We start from the raw sequence: 23,580 nt of genomic DNA, 5'->3' as shown, positions 1-23,580 counted from the left end.
AATCAGATTTTTTACTACAGAAAAACTCTTGAACAGAATTCCCACAGCCCTTCTTGTACCATAGGGAGAGAACCAAGAAATTTATCTACAGTGACAGCAAAGCTGTAACTTCTGAGGGTGATTGCATGTGAAATTTCTGAGTCATCAGCAGTTAATATTAAGGCTTTGTCATTAGTGACCTGTTAATATTCATATCATTTTGGACCTGTCAGTGTTTTGTAAAATGAACTTGCATTGGGATATCTTGCTTCTAGTTTTCATGGAAAAGAGTTCTGCTTCTTTCTGAACTGCAGGAGGGACAGCTATGCTGAAATGAACAACATAATTCTTTATCTCATGCTAGACTCTCCTTAAATCTCTTTATTACGTGGTAGATTTTCTACTTTGAAGAGCAAAAAAAGAAATAGCGATTAGTATTGCTAGTGGTGAAAGTAGCTAGAAATAGAAGATATTGATCTACTAAGTGATTAACATTTTCTTTCTTCTTTACTAATATTTTGGATTACATTCTATTGCATGGACATCTGTACTTTCTACGTTCAGTTTCAAGATCTAGCACTGGATCCCAGTAGTGATCTCTTCCAAAGCGATTTCTTTTCTCCAGAAAATAAGCAGAAGACACTTCTTGTTTTTCTGAGAAGCTGAAGAAAGGTCTTAGTTCTTTCTAGGAAGCCTCTTGTTTTGTTATGAGACTGTCTTCAACCTCCTTTCTTTTCTTTTGGAAGCCTGTAATGCTCCATGGCAACAAACTAACAAGTTTACAAGTGTCCTTCCCATTTACAGGGAAATTGTGCGCTCAAATTTACAGGTTCCCTTTCTTAACGAAACTGAGTCACTTAGGACTAGCAATTCTGCCGGTTTATCAGGGGCAAGCCGGAAATGTCACTATTTTCATCATCATAGAAAGCTTCCAAGTGATGTCTTCCCATTTATTTAAAAGCTCCTTGGCTCAAGTTACGTATGACTTGTTAGGCTTGAAGGAACCCCCTGCAAGGCTTCTGCAGGCAAAGGGAGAGTCTTCAGCTGTGTCTGCAGATATGAGCTTGTAATCCAGTGTCCTCTAGGCTGATCTGGACTGGAAAAAGAATAAAGCATAGTAAAGCAGCAAAGCAATAGTGTGGACCGCAATGTAATTGTATAAAATAGACCACAGCAGCTACACTGATGTAAGCTCATATGAAGAAGATCCTGGAGAACACTCAATTTCATATAATGTTCTGTAATGTATTGGTTCAGTGACTTAGGACTTAGACTAGTGAGTGGCAGTAAGGCATATCAGTACATGTATGTGTGATGTGATTTTATGTTCTGTTATAACCTCTGTGGTGTTACGTACTAAGCTCTGTGCTCTTTTTAATTCCAATTAAATATGCGACATATTTTCCTTTATTTTTAGAAGTTTATTTCAGAATGCTAGAATGGTTTGGATTGGAAGGAACCTTGAAGATCATCCACTCCCAACCCCCCTGTCATGGGCAGGGACACCTCCCACTGGGTTGGGGTGCTTAGAGCCCCATCCAGCCTGGCCTTGAACATTTCCAGGGATGGGGCAGCCACGACTTCACTGGGCAACTTGTTCCAGTTTTGAAGGCAAACTGTATGGTTGCTGTTTCATGACTTATAATTATCTAGTAACACTTGCCTATTTTATTGCATTTAGTTTGCCTGCTGAAATACAGATATTTAATTATTTCTAAATAATTTTGGATTCCTGCAGATTTTGAAAGAGCAGTGTATGTATGAATATTTCACTTGTTTGTGACAACCGCCTATGAGTAAAAGCATACTAAGTCTTCCTCAGGCCCCTTTTGTTTCCTGAGAGGTATGTGAAACTTGTGCTCTTTGCCGTTCCATACAAATAATTTGTTCCTATAAATAAAATATATTGTATGTGTGTAAGACAAATATAGTAGAGATAGGCATGATGAAGTTGAGTAAAGAATACTTCCTCTCCTTAATTGTTTCTATTTGGTCATAGCTTTCTTAAAACAAAACAAAAACCAGACATAAAAACAAAGACAAAGAAAAAATCAAAACTAATAAATCCTTCTCCTTTGGGTACAAATTTCCACTGACAGTCTCTCACTTGGCATTACCTTTGGAAAAGAAAGAGAGAGAGCATTCCCTTCAGCTAATTTGAAAAAGTGGGAAATTGAAACCTGTTGATTTCAAGGTAATTGTTAACTTTTGTGTGTTTCTAACATTCAATTCCTTCATTTTGTTATTTCCATTACAGTTGGAAAACAAAGATTTCTTGGAGAGAAAACTCAATCTCCGGTGTTAGGAACAGCAGCAAACTCACTTGTTCTTTTTGCTTTCCATTCTGATCAATTGTACAGCCAAAAGCTCATACAAATTTCTAAGATGCTAACATTAGCAATTGCACAGACTATTTATAATTCTGTTTTGTCTTACATGGTTGTGAAGGATTTAATGCATCCTTTAGTTTACACTAGCAGGCTCAGATTAGAAATAAGACAGAGGAGGAAATACCATAAGTTAACATGTGTGCCAAGCATTTTATGTTATATTTGAACGTACAAGTTTAACGTAGTCAAAGCAAAATGTATGTTCTATGAGTTAATTTGTGATGCTGTTATAAGAGTATGTTTTTAACCCCTGTTTTAAGTTGCAACCTTTAATGCTCTGCCTTTGTATCAATACGTACCAGCACCTTTAGTCTTCTCTGACTATACTTTATTTTAATTTTTCAATTTAAAAGGCATAGCAACGTAATAATCCCTCTAAAGCATCACTTTGAGAGGTCAAGAAGCTCAGTGTGCTGTTGATCAGTGTTATAATAAAATGTTTTAAGTTCAGTGACATAAATACTTATTGCACAGAAGCATAAGGCTTCCCTTCTCAGTGAGGTTTGAAATCTGCCTATTTGTTTTGTCATGCTCATGGTAGCTCTGAATACGATAGCAGTTACAGCTGTGAAGTTGTATTCTTGAACACATCTGCATTCTGAGGGTTTATTTTTGTTTCTTGTACATAGTGGCACATCAAGAGGATGGAGTCATTTAAGGATGCACAGTGATAGCTGAAAAGTTGTCAGTGATAAAGTTTCCTTGACCTGGAAAATTATTTCTTGAACATTTCAACCTGGGACTGCCAGTCTTATTTAATAGTTACTGTCTATTTTTTTAGTCTATTTTCTCTCCCATCCCCATAAGCTGGTACTGAATCCCTAATATCCTGTGAACAAGGGCAGACAATATACCGGCAAACTCCAACGTTTGCAAAGCATTCACTGCTATGATGTGACATTTTGACCGAGATCTATTTGTTTTGTTCAAGTAGCGTCCCTCTTTGAGTTTTCTAACCTCAGCCACCTCTCATGTTACAACAGGAGTGTGAGCGGGGGCCGTGCATGACATAAAAGCTGTCATCACCCTCCAGTGACAAAAGAAATCAAGGGGAAACAAGTGCCCATGTGACAAATGGAGGAGAGACTTGATAGTCTATTTATCTCTGTGGACTCCAGCTGAGGTAGGCAAGAAACCATTCTTAGTTCTCCGTCACTGCATGAGTCCTGGGCCTGGTCACCTCAGAAAAATCGAGATAGTAAGATGAAGGAGCAAACCTGAAGCTACTTAGTATTTGTCTTATCAATAGAAATGTATGCTGTAACACCTGCCTTGCAAGACGTGGCAAGGACTTTGTAGCTTAAACAAAATCAAAGCCACTTTGATTTGACTGTGTGCCTGAAGTGTGTTGTTGAGAAATGCGTTCACTTTAAAGTGGAACTTTCACCTCTTCTATTGGAATTTTGGTTAACATAGTCATTCTGCACTGACTGTGCCATGAGCGGTTGGTTGCACCTGGAGTCAACTGAGTCCTGAGAGGGTTCTTGTTGCTTTCAGTCTTTGTGACCCAAGTGGAATAGAATTCACAATTTTTTCTTCCCCTTTTTTTGTGTGGGGAATCAATCATGTTGTTGGCTGAACAGTAATTAAAGAGAAGGTTGGGTTTTTTTTATATTTGAGCAATTAATAGAAGTTGTTCTGGGGTTGTGGGTTTTGGGTTTTTTTTGTTATCCTTCTACAATGAAAAGAATGTAAGCTCTTTAAATCCAAGTTAATTTTCAGTTTAACAGCTGTTCAAACAAAACTGGGAGGAAATGCTACCACAGGTGATGTTGCTGCTGGATTAGAGACCTTCACTCAGCATTATCCAGGTTGACTCTTTAGTACTAATTTTGTGGTTATTTTTTGAGTCACTCTTTAAAGTATTCCTTATCTGCCAAATTGAAAGTAGATCATAAATCCACTTTGCAAGTCAAGAAGCCTCAAAGTTATTTCACAAAATGTCATCTTTTTTCTAAATGTTTTAAAACATGGAAGTCCATTTGTGTGGTATGTGCTGACTTTTTTAAATGCAGGTCATTTATACAGTGATAAACTCGGAAGGATTCTTCTCTATATTATCTTCTACATCTGTATGTAATTTGTTCCGTTTCATAGTAGGTAGGCTGGGGATTGAATGTGCTGAGATGAAATAGTAAAAGCCCTGGAAGAAAAAAAGTTTGTGATTGCAGATCTCTCTTTTGCTTTGCTTTCTTCTTTTATCACTTAGAACTAAATTATTAAAAATTTGAATAACAAAACTAAGGTTGGAAATATCTATTTAATCTAATTCAATCTAGAAAATGCAAGAGAAGGATGAATTATTAAATGAAAACTACACTAATCTTTGCAAAAAGGCAAGATGCTTGGGGGGTTTTGTGTTTATTGGAGCTTGCTGTTTCTAACTCCTTCAAGGGCTCCTTGCTGCCTTTCCCTCTAAAGTGTAGTTCATGATAACCAAATCTTGTCAGATGACACTGATGGCTAACATAGATGACATCTTCTGCTGTTTTGCTTTTACAGAAGGAAAAGGTTTTTGAATTATTCAGTTATTCCAGGCAAAGAGTGCCAAGGCCTGAGCTTTCATATCCTTTCTTGTGATTTGAGCAGCCTTGAGTCACATTAGAACACCTTCTGTTAAATCTCTTCCTATACTTTTGTTTTCTAAATTCATTCTGTGTGTCTGAGAGGAAATCCTGCAGTCGTTTTTGAGTCACCTGGCCTAAGAGTCTTTCTCAAATGAGTGCAATGGAAAGTTTCTTCTGCCTTGAGGGTAGCTGTCAGTAAGCCAAGCAGGTGAGGTTATCCCTTTCTAAACTGTCTCCTCACCCAGGTCCAAAATATTTGTGTGGGATAAGAAGGCTAGGCTTAGCTCTTCAATATAGAAAAGGACCATAAGATCAACAAGTGCTCTATTAGAGCTACAGATGAGGCCAGCTGTACTGACCTGCAAAACAAAGCTTCTTTAAATTCTTCTGCCCACTCCTTCGCCGTACAGCAGGGATGGCTGTTAGCAGTGATTTCTGCTCCTTGCTCTGATAATTTACATCAGTGTAGCAATTATAGTAGGTTAAGTAAGGTCTGAATATGACCTCAGCATTAAAATGAGGTTCAGAGTGGGAAAAAGCTGTGAAATTAATCATTTAGGCTTTGTTTTTGTTTTCTGGATACTGAAAATTAGTGAAATTAATTTAGGGTTTGGGTTTTTTTTCCTGGATATTAAAAATGAGTCTGCAGAAAGCAGGCCTTCCATGCTGCCACAAAATTGAATATCATTCAGCTGATCACTGGGGAGATGACAAAGAGGCTGCCTGTTGGTTAAGAGTTACCTGTTCTCAGTCCGATGGAAAAGCTGCTGTGGTTGGTATGCAAGTTTAATGGTTTCTTTCTAAACTTAGGGAATTAACGACCCATCAGAAGGAAAATTAAAAAATGCTTTTCCCCCATGCCCAGTATATATTAGTACTTAAGTTTTGTACCAGAACGGTGCCTTTCTGCTGTATATTCCATGACCTTCTCTTTCAGCTGAAGTTGTTGAATTTTTACTTTTTAAATCAACAACTATGCAAAGCATCATCCTACTTAAATTTCAGGCCATATGATTGCTCACGATGTACAGTGAACAGGGTTCTATTTTCTGAGTCACATTAAATAAGGACGTTATTATATATATTAGTATATCTTTATTTTTTAGGATTGGCTCACGATTTGATTTCTTTATACCAGATTTAACAGTAGATGATGGTTCCTGTTCAACCATGTCCTATTCATCGATATTAAAATGCCATCAGTAAGCAAAAATCAGAGCTCTTAGCCAGTAAAGCAACCAGTTTCCAGTTAAATGCTACAAGGTGACTTTTTTTTCTAGAAATAGAAAATTCATTGTCAGATTGTAGAGCCCTTATTCATGATTGTAAGTGGTTACTCCTGAGCATAGTGCTGGTGATTGTATCAAGTTATTAGTAAGGTGAATACATTTATTAAACCTAAGAAAGCTTAATATGTATGTGTTTCCTAGCAGACCTCCTTCGTAATTGCTGGTTACTTCCTTTGTGAATATAAAAGCCCAGTCAGTAACCAGTTCTGTAGCTGCCAGCTTTCTCTGGTTAACTGTGCTGTTCCCTAAATTAGAGTCTGGCAAGGTCTGGTCAGGGTATGAGCTACTGTCACGTCCACAAGGATGCTGTTCATTTTACCCATAGTTCCTCTCTCTCTCAATGGAGGATAAATACTTAAATCTTTTGCTTCAAAAGATATTTTCAGAAAGATAAAAACAACTTCTGAAGGCGCTTATTCTAAAAAGTTTGGAGTTACATAGTTGCTATGCACTCAAAATGGCTGTGGGGTTTGGCTTTGCTTTTTCTAAAAGCAAATCCTGCCTGGATAAAGTGGCTGATTTTACCATCTCATTTTCTGCTCAATATCCCTCACGGCATATTTTGAAAAGATCTAGACATCTAGAACAACATTTTCTAGAAACCAAGCAAAATAGATTACTGCTGAAGCCTTCCATTTTAGAGTTAACTTAGGTGAATCCAGAGCTCCTGTAGATTTTCTCAATACGTGCTTGAGAAAACTGAAAATATTTTCTTGTTCTTATCTCACACTTCCTTAATTTTACTTTCGGAAGTTGAGTTATACTCATGTAAGGAAAACAAATTACTATAGTCAATACATATTCAAGCCTATGGTTATGGAGTTCACTGTTTACAACGGGGAGAAGCAACGTGTGCTTGTAGCTCAGAAGGCCAACTGTATCCTGAAGTGTGACCATCAGGGCAGAGGAGGTGATTCTCCTCTTCTAATCCATTGTTGGAAGACCCATCCTGGAGTCTTGCATTCAGTTCTGGAGTTCTCAGCACAGGAAGGACATGTTGGAGTGAGTCCAGAGGAGAGGCCACAAAGATCAGAGGGCTGGAGCACCTCTCCTATAGGAATAGGCTGAGGGAGTTGGGGTTGTTGAGCCTGGAGAAGAGAAGGCTCTGAGGAGACCTTATAGCAGCCTTCCAGTACTGCGAGGGGGCTCCAGGAAAGCTGGGGAGGAGCTCTTGATCAGGGAGTGCAGGGGCAGGATGAGTGATAACGGTTTTAAGCTGAAAGAGGGGAGATTTAGATCAGGCATTTATATTGATTACATGAACCAACTTCCATTTGTTTTCATGTACTTCCCATGTGTTTTACAAGATGGATACTGGCATCTGCTTTGAGACTGTAGGTTGTGGTGGATGAAAGAAAGTCTAGGGGCAGATCTGTTTATGGCTGTAGCGTCAAATACTTGAATGTCATTTGAAGATTGGTTTTAGGTTTCTAAGTCTAATTTTGTCCTGTCAGCAAACAGCATGTGTATGTGAGAAATCAAACTCTCCAGTTGCAGCTCTGTTTGACTTGGGCTAGCTGTTGTACAAACTGATCATATCACTGCCAAGCTGAGGATACAAGCTTCCTCTGTGTGTTTTTAAAAGTCATTATATCATTGGCAGTGCTTAATGACTTTCCAGCTGAAATCAGTGAACAAATGTGAGTGGCTAAATTGTGGTCATTTTGATTATCTGTGGAACCAAAACAGGCCAGCTTCAGAACAAATGAAGAATTGTCTGAACCTGGTTAATAGGATTCGTATTTTCACCATATGGCAAGGTTACATGTTTATGTAAATGCAGTCGGGAATCTAAATGCAGTTTTGAATCTAATTTCTCCTAGTGAATGGAAAAATTCTCCTATTAAATAAGACCTCGAACAACCCAAACCAATATGTATTTTGGAACACCAGGGTCTTGAGCTTCTTCTTATCCAATATTTATGTGTATGTCTGCTTTACATTCATCAGTTTACCTATATTTCTGCCCTCTTGTGGATTTTAAATGTATTAAATACTATAGATTTATATCACCCAGGCTTTAAGACACCAGGTCTTTGTAATGATCTTGGGACTAATTTGCATCACCTAGATAAAGAACAGCAGTGCATGGTAGACCCTATAGTAGCTTTCTAGTACCTGATGAGGGTGTACAAGAAAGCTGGGGAGGGGCTTGTTACAAGGACATGGAGTGATATAATGATGAGGAATGGCTTTAAATTAGAAAGGGGGAGGTTTAGATTAGACATTAGGAAGAAATTCTTCATGATGAGGGTGGTGAGGCACTGACACTGGTTACCCAGAGAAGTTATGGGTGCCCCATCCCTGGAGGTGTTCAGGGCCAGGCCGGGTGGGCTTTGAGCAACCTAATCCAGTGGGAGATGTCCCTGCCCTTGGCAGGGGGCTTGGGACTGTATGGGCTTTAAGGTCCCTTCCAACCCAAACCTTCAGTGATTCTGTGTTCTAGGATCTGCTGCATTTCTTCTGAGTGTGCTGCTAGACTAAAAGCATTGTTCTACCTACGGTCTGGTTTGGGAAGTTCTTTTGTTCTGTTTTTAACTCATAAACTGGCATAGCAGCCAGGTCTTTTACCTGGTGTTCTCATTTCTCACCCCCCTACTGTCACACAATTGCTTTTCAAATTTGAAACCAAGAGATGAAAGATAATGGCAAGACATATGAAATACCACTGATTTATTCAAAGCTTTGGGAACTTTTTCTAAGGTCATAAGGTGAACAGATCAGAGCCTCCTAAAGCATAACCCTTTGCCAATACTACCTGTAATTTCTATCTAAAATATTGCTGTGTGTGCAGAAATAGTAAATTGCTTCAAAGATGGAGGCCAGGGATCACTCCCTGTGCTGAATACAGCCAGCAGTAAGTATACCTGCAGGCTGGAATATAGTAAATAATGCATAAAAATGGAAATCCAGTACCAGATCTTAAAAAAATACATATACATTCTGTGGTTTTCTGAGTCATTCAAACTCTCTGTCATTTTTGTTGTGTTTCTGTTTTTTTAAGCCAGTGCAGTTTTGGTTTTGGCTACAGAACTAAGAGAAAGATGTGTATTATTTTCAGAGTGTGCAGCTGGGAGCAGAAAAACTCAGCTACTGTAAAATGGCCCATCAGGCAGTACTGTTGTGGCAATACAACCGTTGCAAATAATTTAGGTAGCCTTTTGGCTTACATCTTGTAAAATAATAACAGTCAGAGGGCAAGAAAGGAGGAATAAATAGGAGAGGGTCGAAGTTGGGAATTAAAAACTCAGTGTGAAAAGTGAATTTTTGGAGAGAAATTTTGAAACATGTTGCTGGTTTCCTAGAAGGAGGAGGTGTTGTGTTGTGGCACTCTGGAGGAGCAGTCTGAAGGGCTTTGTAACAAAATGGAGGTAAAGATGACAGCCCAGTCTAATCTTGCTTTTTTCCTGTTCAGTTTTCCACAACAGCTGCTGTCAGCAGCCACACTAGCACAGCAGCCAGGGCTGCTAGAAAACTCTCTCTGGCCAAAGCTTACATCAACTGAACTGTTTTATCAGAATCCTGTTCACTTCTGGATGCACATGAACTGTCCTACTGGAAAAATTCAACATAGTTCTGGTAGAAGCCATGAAAATTTAGGCAAGAATCTTTAGCAGAGATGTCCTTAAGCCATTGTGAGGTGTGAGTGGGTGACCACAGGGGTGGCTGTGCCTGCATTTTGTGTGTGTGGAGAGGCACATTGCACGTGGTTGGCCAAGGCTCGCACTATCCAGGGCACTGATGGCACCCAGGGGACACAGACAACCTCTGTGCCACGGAAGTAGGGACACGCCTTCTCAGACCAGTAAATCAGATGAACAGATGTCTTGGAGCCTGGCTTTGACCTGTTCTGCACAGCAGTATGGGATGAGTAACTGTGGGAGCCTGTCTTATGGACGGTGTTGATATTGTGATAACCTCTGTGCAGGCATGGTGTCTAGTCACCACAAAATCATGACGCTCTGTGTTTTGGACTGAACGACCCATTGTCTTAAGTTTATTCCTCTGTGCTTACATTTGCATCATTACATACTGTTCAATCACAGAATCACTGAGTGGTATGGGTTAGAAGGGACCTTAAAGATGATCCAATTCCAACCCCCCTGCCATGAGCCAGGGTCACCTCCCACCAGGTCAGGTTGCTCAAAGCCTCATCCAATCTGTCCTTGAACACCTCCACAGATGGGGCAGTCACAGCTTCCCTGGGCAACTTGGGCCAGTGCCACACCACCCTCATCATAAAGAATTTCTTCCTAATGTCTAATCTAAATAATCTCCCTTCCAATTTAAAGCCATTCTCCCTCATTGTATCACTCCACGCCCTTGTAAAAAGCCCCTCCCCAGCTTTCCTGTAGCCCCTTCAGATGCTGAAAGGCTTCTATAAGGTGTCCCCAGAGCCTTCTCTTCTCCAGGCTGTACAAGCCCAGCTCTCTCAGCCTGTCTCATAGCAGAGGTGCTCCAGCCCTCCGATCATCTTCCTCTGGACCCGCTCCAACAGTTCTGTATCCTTCTTATGTTGGGGATTCCAGAACTGGACACAGGAATCCAGGTAGGGTCTGGAGACTGAACATGAAGATTTCAGATATTTTAGCTTTTCTCCAGCTGGGAGAGAGAAAAGCATGTTTTGAAAGAACAAAAGGTGGATTCTCAAAATGGCACGATCTCCTTCGTGGCTTAGAATGATGACTGGTGTCACAAGATGTATAAAAATCCTGATGGCTATCAAGGCTAGAATGGAAGTGAAGTTTGTTTAATAACTGTATTTTTAAAGGACATTCATCTATACCCATGAAGATGAGCACGTAGGTATTTAACCATAAGTTTGTGTGTTAGCGTATGCCATCCTGCTGTACACTAGTGTATGTTTGGGTTTTTTTACTAACTATTTAGTACATACATTTGTGTCTGTGTTCCCTAAGTCTAAAGAAACAATTAAATGCATGGTGGACTTTTGTGAGGGTCCACAGAACTCAAATGTTTTTTAGAACATAAGAAAGAGACATTCAAACACTATCCTAGGTAGGACAGTAAGGGTGTGAGGAACTGAAACCTAAGGCTGTTTTTGACATACTTCTTCTTGCTGAGTAACAATTTACTTTGTAAAGGTCTTGGGGGTTTTTGCAAAGTGCTACATATTTTGAATTAATGATAAAAACTTTTCCACATACTTTACAACTGACAACAAATTCCCTTATTCTGCCAACACAACATTCTCGTTTTGCTGGAAAAAGCTTAAAGGCTGTTGCTCTTTTTTGCATCTCAGCTTTCAATTCTACTAAATCTTTCAGTCACTTCTCTTTACATCTTTATTTTCAGCACATTTAGGTAATCTGTTGGGTTTTAAGTTGTTTTAGCTTGGGTCCATTGTGAGACATTAATATAGCCTTGACAAGGTACATGGTGTGGAACGTTTTGGTCTATAACACCAATAAAAACAGATGGGGGAGCAGAGCTGCATATGACGTAAGGCACGCAAAAATGTGGATCTTGCCAATTAATCATGGCATACTGCTGACAAATAAGTGACAGTAATTGATGCAGCCCTTTGAGAGACAATCTGGAACTACTGCAACCTGGGAAAGCTCATTCATTTCTTTTCTTTTGTGAAGTTAGCGGTGAATAACAGCCTGACTTAATTGCTGCTCAGTATTGCTTTATAAGGTAACAGTGTCAATGACAAGCCAGGAAGTAAGAGCCTCTCTGTTAGAGCATTATCTGGCTAAGTCTTGCCTGTGTGCCATTTCTGCAAACCATTGATGTTTTCTTTTCAGTGCATTGGCCACTCAAGGGCTGAGGCACATGCATCTGAAGTGCATTTGAATATCTACGTGTGTTCTGTTAGGTTTTCTGCTTGACAGTCTCATTATCAACATGTTTTCATTATTCACCTTACACTCTCAGACGGTAGTATCAAGATTTCGAAGTTGACCAGCAGATTCCTGCACTCTTACTAGATCCAACTTGCATTCTGTGCTTTGTTTTAGGTGAACTTGTGTGACTCAGTAAAACCAGAAGGTCTTATGGCTGTAAGAAAGCATTAGTTTTAACAGGCAGTCTGCCAGACCAAGGCAACATATATGCAAACCACTGTCTGCTGCTAAGGTCCCCACTGCAGAGCATTCCTTTTTTTTGACAGCAGGGAGAGAAATCAAGGCTCAGTCCAGAACTAGAACAAAGAGACACTTCTGCTGAATTTTCTCTCCAGTAGGCAGTGGCTGCTTCCATCGCATTGAGCAAAATTTCCTTCCAGAGCAACAATAGCCTCAGTTATTACTGGAGTGAGGCCAGAATATTTCATTTCAGTGCAATAATATTTTTACAGCAAAAAAGCTGCTGAATGGGGCCTGCTAGGACTATCATGTTTGCTGGCAAGGCCACCTCCTACCCAATCATGATTGAGATCTGCTGCCATTTCCTTGTAATTATCAGTGGGAGATAGTTTTGAAATTGCTATTACTCCCGAATAAGCTCTCTGGTAGTTTCCTTTTCTTGCTTTTTTTAATCTCTTTTCTGCTGCAGCAGAACAAGTGTCCTCAGCTCTGGGAAAAGGAGAAGATGACCAAACAGGAGTGGCATAAATAGCCGCGTGGTATGATGGGTGTGTACGAAGAAGAGAGTGTTGAGGACTTCCAGTCCATTGCTTGGGTCGGTTTGTTAAACAGAAGGGTGGCTAGTCAGGCGGGAACACTGGATAAAAGAGCTAGCAGAATGACAGACCGCTGTGGTCTGTGGGAAAGGGGAAGTTTTCAGCAGTTTTCATATAAGATTCTGTTGGCGCTTTAGAAAGAAGGAATAATTGCTTCCATTTTGTGGATCTGGGAACTGAAGCACAAGACAGTTAATTGTCCTATTCGCTGATAATCCTAACACTTGCATCTTCTATTGACTGGAACAAGAGCTGCTGAAAGTTATGACCTGTGTGAACCAAACTGGTTGCATCTGGTTTGCCCAACCTCTGTAGCGATGCAGCAGCAGAACAGAATGGAGGTTTACATATCATAGAATCATAGAATAAACAGGTTGGAAGAGACCCACCGGATCATCGAGTCCAACCATTCCTATCAAGCACTAACCCATGCCCCTCAGCACCTCGTCCACCCGTGCCTTAAACACCTCCAGGGAAGGTGACTCAACCACCTCCCTGGGCAGCCTGTTCCAGCGCCCAATGACCCTTTCTGTGAAGAATTTTTTCCTAATGTCCAGCCTAAATCTCCCCTGGTGGAGCTTGAGGCCATTCCCTCTCGTCCTGTCCCCTGTCACTTGGGAGAAGAGGCCAGCACCCTCCTCTCTACAACGTCCTTTCAGGTAGTTGTAGAGAGCAATGAGGTCTCCCCTCAGCCTCCTCTTCTCCAGGGTAAACACCGCCAGCTCTCTCAGCCGCTCCTCATAAGGCCTGTTCTCCAGCCCCTTCACCAGCTTTGTTGCTCTTCTCTGGACTCGCTCCAGAGCCTCAACATCCTTCTTGTGGTGAGGGGCCCAGAACTGAACACAGGATTCGAGGAGCGGTCTCACCAGTGCCGAGTACAGGGGGAGAATAACCTCCCTGGCCCTGCTGGTCACGCCGTTTCTGATCCAATCCAAGATGCCATTGGCCTCCTTGGCCACCTGGGCCACTGCTGGCTCATATTCAGTCGGCTGTCAACCAACACCCCCAGGTCCCTCTCCTCCAGGCAGCTTTCCAGCCAGACTTCTCCTAGTCTGTAGCACTGCACAGGGTTGTTGTGCCCCAAGTGCAGGACCCGGCATTTGGCCTTGTTAAACCTCATGCCATTGGACTCTGCCCAGCGGTCCAGCCTGTTCAGATCCCTTTGCAGAGCCTCCCGACCCTCCAGCAGATCGACACTTCCACCCAGCTTAGTGTCGTCTGCAAACATGCTAAGGGTGCACTTGATGCCTTCATCCAGGTCATTGATAAAGACATTGAACAGGGCTGGACCCATTAGGAGGGGAAAAGAGGAAAGATTCTGGGGAATTGGGTGTTACCCTACACTCAAGTCCCTTGCAGTGGCACTGGCAATTTGGATCTTCCTGGGTAAGCATTGCAGTTCCTCTGTGGCCACAAAAGACTGGCATGAAGAGCTGAAGAGAACTGGAAATGCTGCACAGAGCTGAGAGATGTAGATGTGGTCACCTGGATGTGAAATGACCTGGGAAGAGGGATGTGTTGTCAGAAGGGCTGCACCTACCTCAGTGTAGTTCTCCGGAGCCCCACAACGTATCAGAGGAAAGTGTGCATTTAATTTCCGATGTGCAGATATGCTGTTCTGCCAAAAAGAAACTCAGTGAAACCTCTCCACCTACGTAGCTCAGGTTTTGGGGTGGCCTTGTGTGTGGTTTTGCCTCACACAAAAGCATATGTCATTTTTCATCTGTTTGACTCACTAAAGCAGCTTTACTGGCTTTATAAAACTGTCTTAAGTGAAAGGTCAGTGTTGTTCCATCCCACGTGAATGAAGTTTAATTCCAGCTGCCACCTAATGATAAGATCCTTTTGAACCCACGTTTGATGTTGTACATCTTTACTCCTGCGAACTCCAATAACAGAAACACTTTTCTTCTTGCAGCTCAGGTTGTTTGCACCATCTTCTATTGTTACTGCCCAAAATTGCTGGTTTTATTGAAACAGCTTTCACGGTTTGGTACCAGGGAGACCTCAAGCGTTTGTATGGTTGTGCCTGGAGGGAGAACAGCAGCAGTTCCCAGTATTTATGTGACTTTGTGGATTTGGTGTGCTTACTCTTAGTAAAAGTGCATCTCTGTGTGTATATGGTGAAGAACTCTGAGGTCAGTGTAGGCTATGAGCAGAAACTACAGAAGAGTCGCATTTGTGGAACCTTAGGCAGATTTCTGTGGCTTTGTGTGTAAATTTGTAAGAGAATATCTCAGAGACCAGGAGCAGGGTAAATGAGATGCAGAAGGAACTCATCATTTCGTCTAAGTTGAGGTGCCTTTACATGCAAAATAGATGGAACTGGAATTTTAGCCATTGTGCAAATCCTGGTAAGTGCCCAGAGTGTTTCCCTGGAAGATTTTACTGTTGTGTTCTGAATTCTACTGAAACTTTTTTCTTATTTTAGTAGAATTCTCAGAGTAGATTGGCTATGATACAAAATCTGTTTCCCTCTCAAGCTTTTTTCTTTTTTTTCCCCTCTTTGCCTTTTCCCTTCAGGTTTTTGTTGCCGTTACACATGTCAACTTCAACTTCTCAACCCTTCCTTTCCTGGCCATCTTTCTCTGTGTTTAGATCTTTCTCCAAGAAATCTGGAAAGATGCACTCATCTATTTTCCTTCCAAGCAGAAGAACAAAAGCACAAAATGAGTGGTGTATTCCCTGCTGATTTCACAACTTGAACCAATATTTTTCACAGTGTTATTGCAGCCTTCCTCCAGAGGCACCTGCCAGATCTTGATCCCTGCTCAAACTTTCACTGCTGTGGATTACTAGGATAAAATGTGACCTAGGAAAATGTGACTGTAAGTGCTAAAAGCAGAAATGTTTCTCTGTAGAGAAAAGTTAACACTTCCTTTGCATATCAGTTTGTTATAAGTAATTATGCAGAGTTCAAGGTCGCAAGAGAACAATATTCTGGTATCTTTGACACATCTTATAACGTGCTTTTAGCTGTAATGTGCTATTAATAACGTGCTTTTAGTAGCTGTCACTATTTCCTGCATGCTATAGTTGTTTTACTGAACTGTAAAGTACTGTTCTTTTTAAACCAAAATGTTTTTCTAACATTTTCAGAACTGCATGAATAGAGGCAGTCGGCATTGTTAATGTTCATTCAGAAGAACACTTGAGACTGGCTGCTTGTGATTACTGCCCAAACAGTGATTTGGAATATGGATATTGACGTACTTGGTTCCTAACTGCATCACAGAATAGTTTCAATTAGCATCACGGAATGCCCTGAATAGGAAGGGACCCGCAAGTACCATCAAGTCCAACTCCCGTCCCTGCACAGGACACCCCCAATACTCACACTGTGTATCTGAGGCTGTTGTCCAAATGCTTCTGGATTATTGTCAGGCTTGACACTGTGCCTGCTTCCCTGGGAGCTGTTCCAGTGCTCAAACACCCTCTGAGGGAAGAATCTTTTCTTAATGCCGAACCTAACCCTCCCTGGCACATTTTTCTGCCATCCCTACAGGTCCCTGCATCTTTAGTTATCAAACACTTAAGTTTTTCCAGAAGCAGCCAAATGAGACCCACAAGTTAGAGGGAAGTGTTGTGTCAGATGATTAGGTGTTGTGTCCCTCTAAGAGGGCTTCTCTGCCTCCTGCCTTACACAGTGATGAGGACCCCATTGCTTGTGGCAGTCCCTGTGTCGGCTCCAGCTAGCAGCAACTTTTTCTTAATATGACTTGTTGCCTCAGGAAACTGGCAAAGGTGATTACAAGATTAAACGTGGCATATTTATTGAAAGCAGTTGTTAATAATGTCATAGTTTATTTTTAGCTTTTTGGGGGGAGAAGAAAAAAAAAAAAGTAAAAGGTCTTATTTGTTTATTGCAGGTATTTTTTGGTGTTTTTTTCCAAGAGCGTCTCCAGTCTGCATAAATGCTGCTTTTCTAAGTCTGCGTCCAACACCATATGGGGAGGGCATTACGTGGATTTTTGTGCATGTTTTTCTGTTCAGTAATGTCAGTACTAACACTATAAGAGAACATTTGTTTAGAAAGCCTTGTTTTCAACTTGTAATAGAGTTTGGCTATTATGCAGATGGTCAGCATTTTCCTGCCAGTTTGTACCTGAAACGGAGTGTGACTCTATGTAGAGTGTGATTTTATTCCTTAACATGATAACTGTTCATTACTATGGTAAAAGGTGTTGATTTGGCAGATATCGTTTGCGGAGTGATTTGTGAACTGAAACCTCACTGACTGGCAGTTGGAAATGTTACTCTTAAGAGTTATTTGATGTCTGCGCTGTGGTGTTCTGCTTGTTCTCAGTTACAGCCTGAGTTGCGATTTTACTTTGTACTGGTTTGTACATGGCACAGGGGTTGGAACTAGATGATCTTTACGGTCCCTTCCAACCCTTACTATTCTTTGATTCTATGAATTAGTTATTCCTAACTAGTGCGCTTACAGTTTAGATCAGCAGTCAAGAAAAAGGAAGAAAAGTAGTGTTTCTAGTTTGTGGCTGATAAATCAGGAATGAAATAATGAATCATCCTGGCCATGCTCTGAAGTCTGTGGCAAAGCTAGAATTTGGAACTCCATTCTCAGTCAGCTATTAGATCCGACGCCTTGGCTGGGAGGAGTTTCAGCTGTACAAAACTTTTTTTCATATGAAATAGTTTGAATGTCACCTAGCAAACCAAGTTCTCTTCTTGTTTTGACACAAACAACTGAGATTTCCTCTTTTGCTGGCAGACTTCATTAACTGTGTGGCTTTTTTAATCACAGACACTCACCCAAATAGCCTATACATTGTTAGAGTGTCCTTACTGGTAGGAAGCACGACCTTCTCTCCGATATTGGGCCACCAAAAAGAATGTAGTCAATTTTAATGTGATTGTAACTTAGCCAGCATTTACATAAAAGAAAACAATGATCTTCTTGTTATGGAGATCATTAATGAAACATCAGCACTGGTCTGCAAATGCTACCATGTTGTGATCCAGCTGAAAAAACAGCCTTGCGTAACTTGAGTACCTTGCATAACACAGGAAGCGGAAAAACAAACTAAATTTCCAAGTACTGTTTACATTTTAACTAGATCTGGATGAAAAGTCTACAGTGAATAGCTTTTTCTGAGTAATTTAACTTCTATATCTTCTGAAGGAATATCTATGAGGCTGAATATTCCGTTTTCGCCTGTTCAGCTCTGGTACTTGTGGTTGCATTTTTCAGGATGTTCATCTAATGCTTGAAATTCAAATAGCATTGATTTTCAGATAAGTCACGTGCCACTGTTTCCCTTTCCTATTGGAGAAGGGTTTGAGTGCGTTGTGGACAAGATGTGTAAGTGATTCAGAATTCATCTTCCTTATGCAGTCAGGCATGTTACTCTGAAATTTGCTTACCCGTTTAGTGTCTTGAAAGATTAAAGCAGTGAGTCATGTTGTGATAGGTGAGGACATGTTGAAATAAACTCGTGGAAACATAATAATTTGCAGGAATTGCTTGATATTTTTTATCTAGTTATAGTTCGATGTGTTTCAATGCAAGAATATTCAAGACAAACTAATTTCCCTCACATAATATTCCTTAGTTTCAACTCACTGTAGAAAGGCAAGCTTGGGAAGCTCAGCAAGATTTCAGGAGAAGGCAATCAATCAAGAAACTCTGAGATGCCTTCTTTTAAGTCTGCCATTTTCAAGTGTTACACTTGCATCTGAAGTTCACATCACTGTTTCCAAGTGCGTAAACAGTGATCTGGATCTAGGTTTTGGCATTCAAGTCTCGAATATTTGTTAACAGCTTTAAAAGTTCTTCCCTGACATTTTTAAACTTCCCATAGCAGAGATTTCTTTAGGATGAATTACAGTCCGTGGAAGTTCATCTAGTTAGAAAGTTTTTGAAAGAAAGGCAAAAAAGGATAAAAATTGAATTTCAAGACTGAAAAATTAGGAAACTGAGCTGCAAAATGCATCTGTCAGCTCTTGTTATGAGTGTCATGTAAACTTGACATGCGCACATAGTTCAGGAGACTTGTGTTGACTTCTTATTAGCTGAAGATCTGTTTCTGTGACCCAACTGAAGAGATGCAGACGTTGCTAACCACAAAAGGTGCCTTTGCTAACCACAAAAGATGCCTCAGCATGGACCAGCAGATTGATACTGGCCCCGGTGTGAATTATTAATGCACAGGTCAGCCACATCATGAATTACATCTTGTCTTTTATTAGTGGGCGAGGAGAGGAGGGTGCTGTGCTGGCTTATTTTAGTAAAGAGCGTGGAGTTGTAAGCTGTAAGTTTCTTATGTACTGAGCTGAACAGAATTGCGAGGCACACACTCACCATTTCTTTTGTTATTATTAAAATTAACAGCCATCTGGTAAGTATCGGCTTCCATAGAGACATTCTTTGGTTTGGGTGGCCATCTGTGGGTAAGTGCGAGGCACAATGGGATCTGTCTCTTCTCAGACATTGCTTGGCTTTGCGTACTTTCTGCCAGCAAAGGGCAGATGATGAGCGAACGCTTGAGAATGGACAGAATTGCTCTATACCATGGGACTAAACTAACGTTCTCAGTCTATATTATCTGCTCAAATAAACCGCATTATATTAAGTAAGCATTAAGAATTGTGGTTTATTTGATCAACAGAACTCCTGCATCTCACTCATCCCTGTTCCCCAGCCACAGATGCAGCAGTGGCTTTTCAATTGAGTGAGGACACCACATAATTTATGATTGCCTGGGAATGATTCTTTGGATTTGGGTTAACTTAAAATTTGGCTATGTTTCTATGGTTATTTTTCCTTTATTTTACTTTCCCCATGTGAAAAGAATCTGCTTTTGATAATATATTATTAACTATGTATTTAGAATATGTGACAATATGCAAACTATATCTCAAATGGCATAGCACTGGCCAGCTTCCAAGCCAGATTAGATTTATAGGATAACAGTGTATTGTATTGTTTTGTGTCAAGTTCTTGGACTGATGTGACACTTAGCTAATTTTAACAACACTCCCCCCCATCTTTCTATATATAAACAAAACTCAGCAAACATGAAAGATGCATGCTGCTGTCAAGGACTGATTGTTTCAGGGAAAATATTCTATCAAGGACTGATTATTTCAGGGAAAACATTCTAGCTGGAGATTTGTTGAGATGAAATGTGTCCATTCCATGGTCTAATTTGTTCTCTGTATTTTAGTAAAGTCTAGAGGCCCTTGATGGTTTTTGCACAGCTCTCTGTTTTATTTACTTTTTGTCTGCTCCTCAGTTCATTCTCATCCTCTTTCCCCATGTACAAATCTGAGCAAGAAAACGGAACCCTAAATGTTTGCCAAACTGGGAAATAACATATTAGAAATCTAAAATGAAAAATAGCTGCTTGGATTGTTTATTCTCTTAATTAAAGGTGGAGTTTTCTCCAAAGTGCAAAAACATACCTCTTTTCTTAAAAAAAAAAAAAAAGTATTTTCATTGCAAAATGTTGTTTGAGAACTGGAAACTGCCGAATGTCTTATATTCTTGAGTCCAGTGGGAATGCTCTGGCAATAGCTCCTATCTAGAACTCTGAATAATTTACTGTGGCTGCTTTATTCTGTGATCTATCAGAGCCAAGCTGCAGTAATTGAAGTTGAAGTAGCTTAGCCACTGGAACTGCATAAGACAATGGGGGTGGATGTATTTCAACAGAATATGAGGGTTTGATCAAAGTTGTGTGTGTTATCAAAAGTAATTCCCTGTTGTAACGGGAGAATGCCTGCTGATACACATGTTTTAAAAAGATACCAAAGGCTATTTTCTGTTATTTTTGCAGGAGGATGAACTTCTGTTCAACAGCCCATCCTTCAGTCGAAGTAAGTTCAAAGAGATGTCGAGCAAATGTCGTAATCCTTTTGAATTAGTGCTGCGAGTTCATGAGGTCACTTGTAAAAGTGATGTAATGTGCAGAAAACCTCTAATAGCTGCACATTTGTTGTATGTAAAGCAAGAAGCAAAGTAAACTGAAACACTGACATGAAATCGAGTGGCATGTATTCTGTATCCACATCAAAGGTCTGGCTGGAAAGCTCTTGAGATGAGGACATGGAGCTGGTAATGTTTCTCTTTTCCTGGCTGTAGCATCAAACGTGAATACATTGTATTCCAACAATCTGAACTTGAACCTCTTAATGGGTTCAGACTTGAGGAGATTAAGCAGTAATGGCACACTTGAAAATAATTGGGAGTGTTTAGCTTTCTTGTGTGTTTGTTTACCTCTGTGATCAAATTTATTAGGTTTGTGGATCTGGTTGGTCGTAGGGCATTTAATGAAATCCAAAGTATTAAATACCATTCAACATTAGTCTCTTTCTCTCCTGAATAGGCTAAGAGTTTGCATGCAAGAATTGTGGTGCTTGGTGAGGTTGTATTCAAATGCACAAATTGGTTCGATGTTGGCTAACACCACCGAAAATGTGTACTGTGAATTTATCATAGTTTTTTCTTGAACTAAGAAGAATGCATCCCCGTTGAGCCTGGTGTTTCATGACATTCAATCTTTTACATTTGCTACTTAGGCTTCTCTATGGACCTGCAGTCATAATTAGGATGAAAGTAACTGGAAAAGGAATGCAAAGACCTCTAAGTTAGCTCTGGTTTGAAGAGGCTATAAGGTGCAACTCAACGCCGTGTAGATTAAGTAACATTGGTGCTTGAAGCAGCGGAACCTAGCTCTTGGCCTGAGATAGCAAACCTACTTTTCAGGTCGTCTTAATTTGGGAAAGGGCTGTGATGCCTCTACTATGTGGTTTCCAGGTCTGAAAGGAGCTCAGTACATCATAAGCTTGGGTGTTTCCTTTGTGAATTCCTTTTTATCCCTCCTTCAAGGAAACCACAACATTGTCTGCTCCTAGAAGTAAAATGAGATTACATTGGCAGTAAGATAGGTCCATATGAAGTATGGAATGGCTGATTCGCTGCTTGCCTATTTTGGTTGTAACCATTTTATACCACTGCAAAATGAGTGTAAACTCCATGGCTCACACCAGGAGATTTTTTACTTGTGCTTCACTTTTGTATTTGTGGCACTATCTACATGTCTGAGTTTAGTGGAGCTTCTAATGCAGCAGCTCTGACAGGCAGCCCAGTAAGGGGTGGACCAGGATATTTACTGCCTTGCACTGTACCCCAGTATCTAGTCCTGATGCACACAGAAATGGTAAATGAAGACTGTAATATTTTGTCTTTGCTTAAAGTTGGGTGCTGATGGGAACTTACATCTACATGCAATACCCATCTGTCTTCTCAGATGTAACTGGCAGTTGAACTGGGGACCTTTGTACCATATAGTTTGTAATTTGATTGATTTTTGACTATCAGCTGTGGTGATCTCTTAGAAAATCACTCTAAAGTAACTCAGAAAGTGTTTCTCAGGAAATAAGTCCTTGATATCTTCATGGCATCCATGCTCAAGATGAACCAAGAAAGAAATTCCTTATATTCACAGTGCTAGGGGTTACTTAGCTAAGTGCAGAATATGTTTGGAGAGCAGCTGTCCCATCAGCTGGAATTTGGTGGCTACGGAGTCAATAACTTTATCATTCAGTGGTAGATGCCAACATTGGCATAGGATGATTTCTGGTCTGGGAGCCTTTATATTCCAGTATTCTTCCCCTCTAATCAGAAGCAGATCCTCCCCTCCCAGCTGTCCTGTGTACTCTTGCTAACATTCTTACATTAGTAACGTGGACCAGCCAGTGAAAACTTCATTTCCCATCATATTTTCAAGGAAGTCCGTGGGATTATCACCACCTGGTACCACTGTGCAGAACTCAGATGCTGTTCCACTCTGCAGAACTCAGATGCTGTTCCACTCTGCAAGGTGAGATATAATAGAAAGTAAATGCAAATGTGAGTGACAATTGCAGGAGCAGATGCCTGCAAAAATGAGCCTTGCAGGTAGGATTTCCTGTCTCAGGATCCCTGTCTGGATATCTCAAGAATCTACACTTCTATCTATGTTCGTCCTCTGTTTATTTTCTCCCTTATTTTCGTATACCGTTTTTTTTGTCCGCCTGTGCTTCACTAATGTTTTTTTGCTCTCTTGTTTTCAAATTGTTTTCATACAAACCAATGCAAACTCAGCTGACAAACAAATATTTGTATTTATTTTAATCAATCTGAACATGCAGACTCTGACACTGGCCAGGCCTATGCTTTCAGTGGGATTCAGTTGCTGAAGCATTAAACCCTGTTGTGCTCTGGAAGATGCCCTGGGGCAACTCACTTGGGCCTGCATGTGCCCAGAAGGGCAGTAGGTCCCCTCTCACTTGTCAGCCTCATGGAGACGTTTTTTTTTTTTTTTCACGTGCCCTGAGGCAGCTGAAATGCCAATGGACACCAATGTTGACACAACTGAGTCTCACCTGCAGTGAAGCATTGCTCTCTGTACAAGCGTTGAGAGAAAGTTTCCTGCTGAGTTTTTTTGACAGAAAATTGAGTTTTTATTTATTCTTTTGTGTGGTATGTGCCTTTCCTCTGGGCAGAATTCCCAACAAAAGCTTTATTGTTCAACTCATGGCACACATCTTGCTGGAGGGGCAGGAAACATTTTCCAACCAGTTTCACCAGAAGCAGCAGCTTGTGCTGGTTACTCCCATGCTCTGTTTTACGTGGAAGCCTTACATTTATAATGGAATAGTCTGCTGTTTGGAGGATGGCTTCCACTGTTTGTGAGTCCTACTTT

General features: G+C 40.6%; 2 protein-coding genes across 6 annotated transcripts in view; one reads left to right on the top strand and one right to left on the bottom strand.

Annotated features, from left to right (window-relative positions):
- The window catches only part of RPL7L1 (ribosomal protein L7 like 1), a 304,157-nt gene that overhangs the window by 62,084 nt on the left and 218,493 nt on the right, over positions 1-23,580 (bottom strand). The gene's annotated exons all lie outside the window — the stretch shown is intronic.
- The window catches only part of PRDM5 (PR/SET domain 5), a 112,885-nt gene that overhangs the window by 80,919 nt on the left and 8,386 nt on the right, over positions 1-23,580 (top strand). For 4 of the 5 annotated variants that reach the window (XR_011337297.1, XR_011337296.1, XR_011337299.1 and 1 more), the window contains one exon: positions 20,671-20,948. Coding sequence is in view for 1 of the 5 variants with exons in the window: in XM_069855190.1 (XP_069711291.1) it covers positions 1,718-1,762 (45 nt within the window). In the remaining 4 variants the exon portion in view is untranslated. Of the gene's footprint in view, positions 1-1,717; positions 1,878-20,670; positions 20,949-23,580 lie in introns of those variants that run through there. The other variant, XM_069855190.1, reaches the window with a different exon arrangement.

Source organism: Phaenicophaeus curvirostris, chromosome 4 (assembly GCF_032191515.1).
Source record: "Phaenicophaeus curvirostris isolate KB17595 chromosome 4, BPBGC_Pcur_1.0, whole genome shotgun sequence".
NCBI classification, from domain to species: Eukaryota; Metazoa; Chordata; class Aves; order Cuculiformes; family Cuculidae; genus Phaenicophaeus; species Phaenicophaeus curvirostris.
This window is presented reverse-complemented; position numbering and strand designations above follow the sequence as displayed.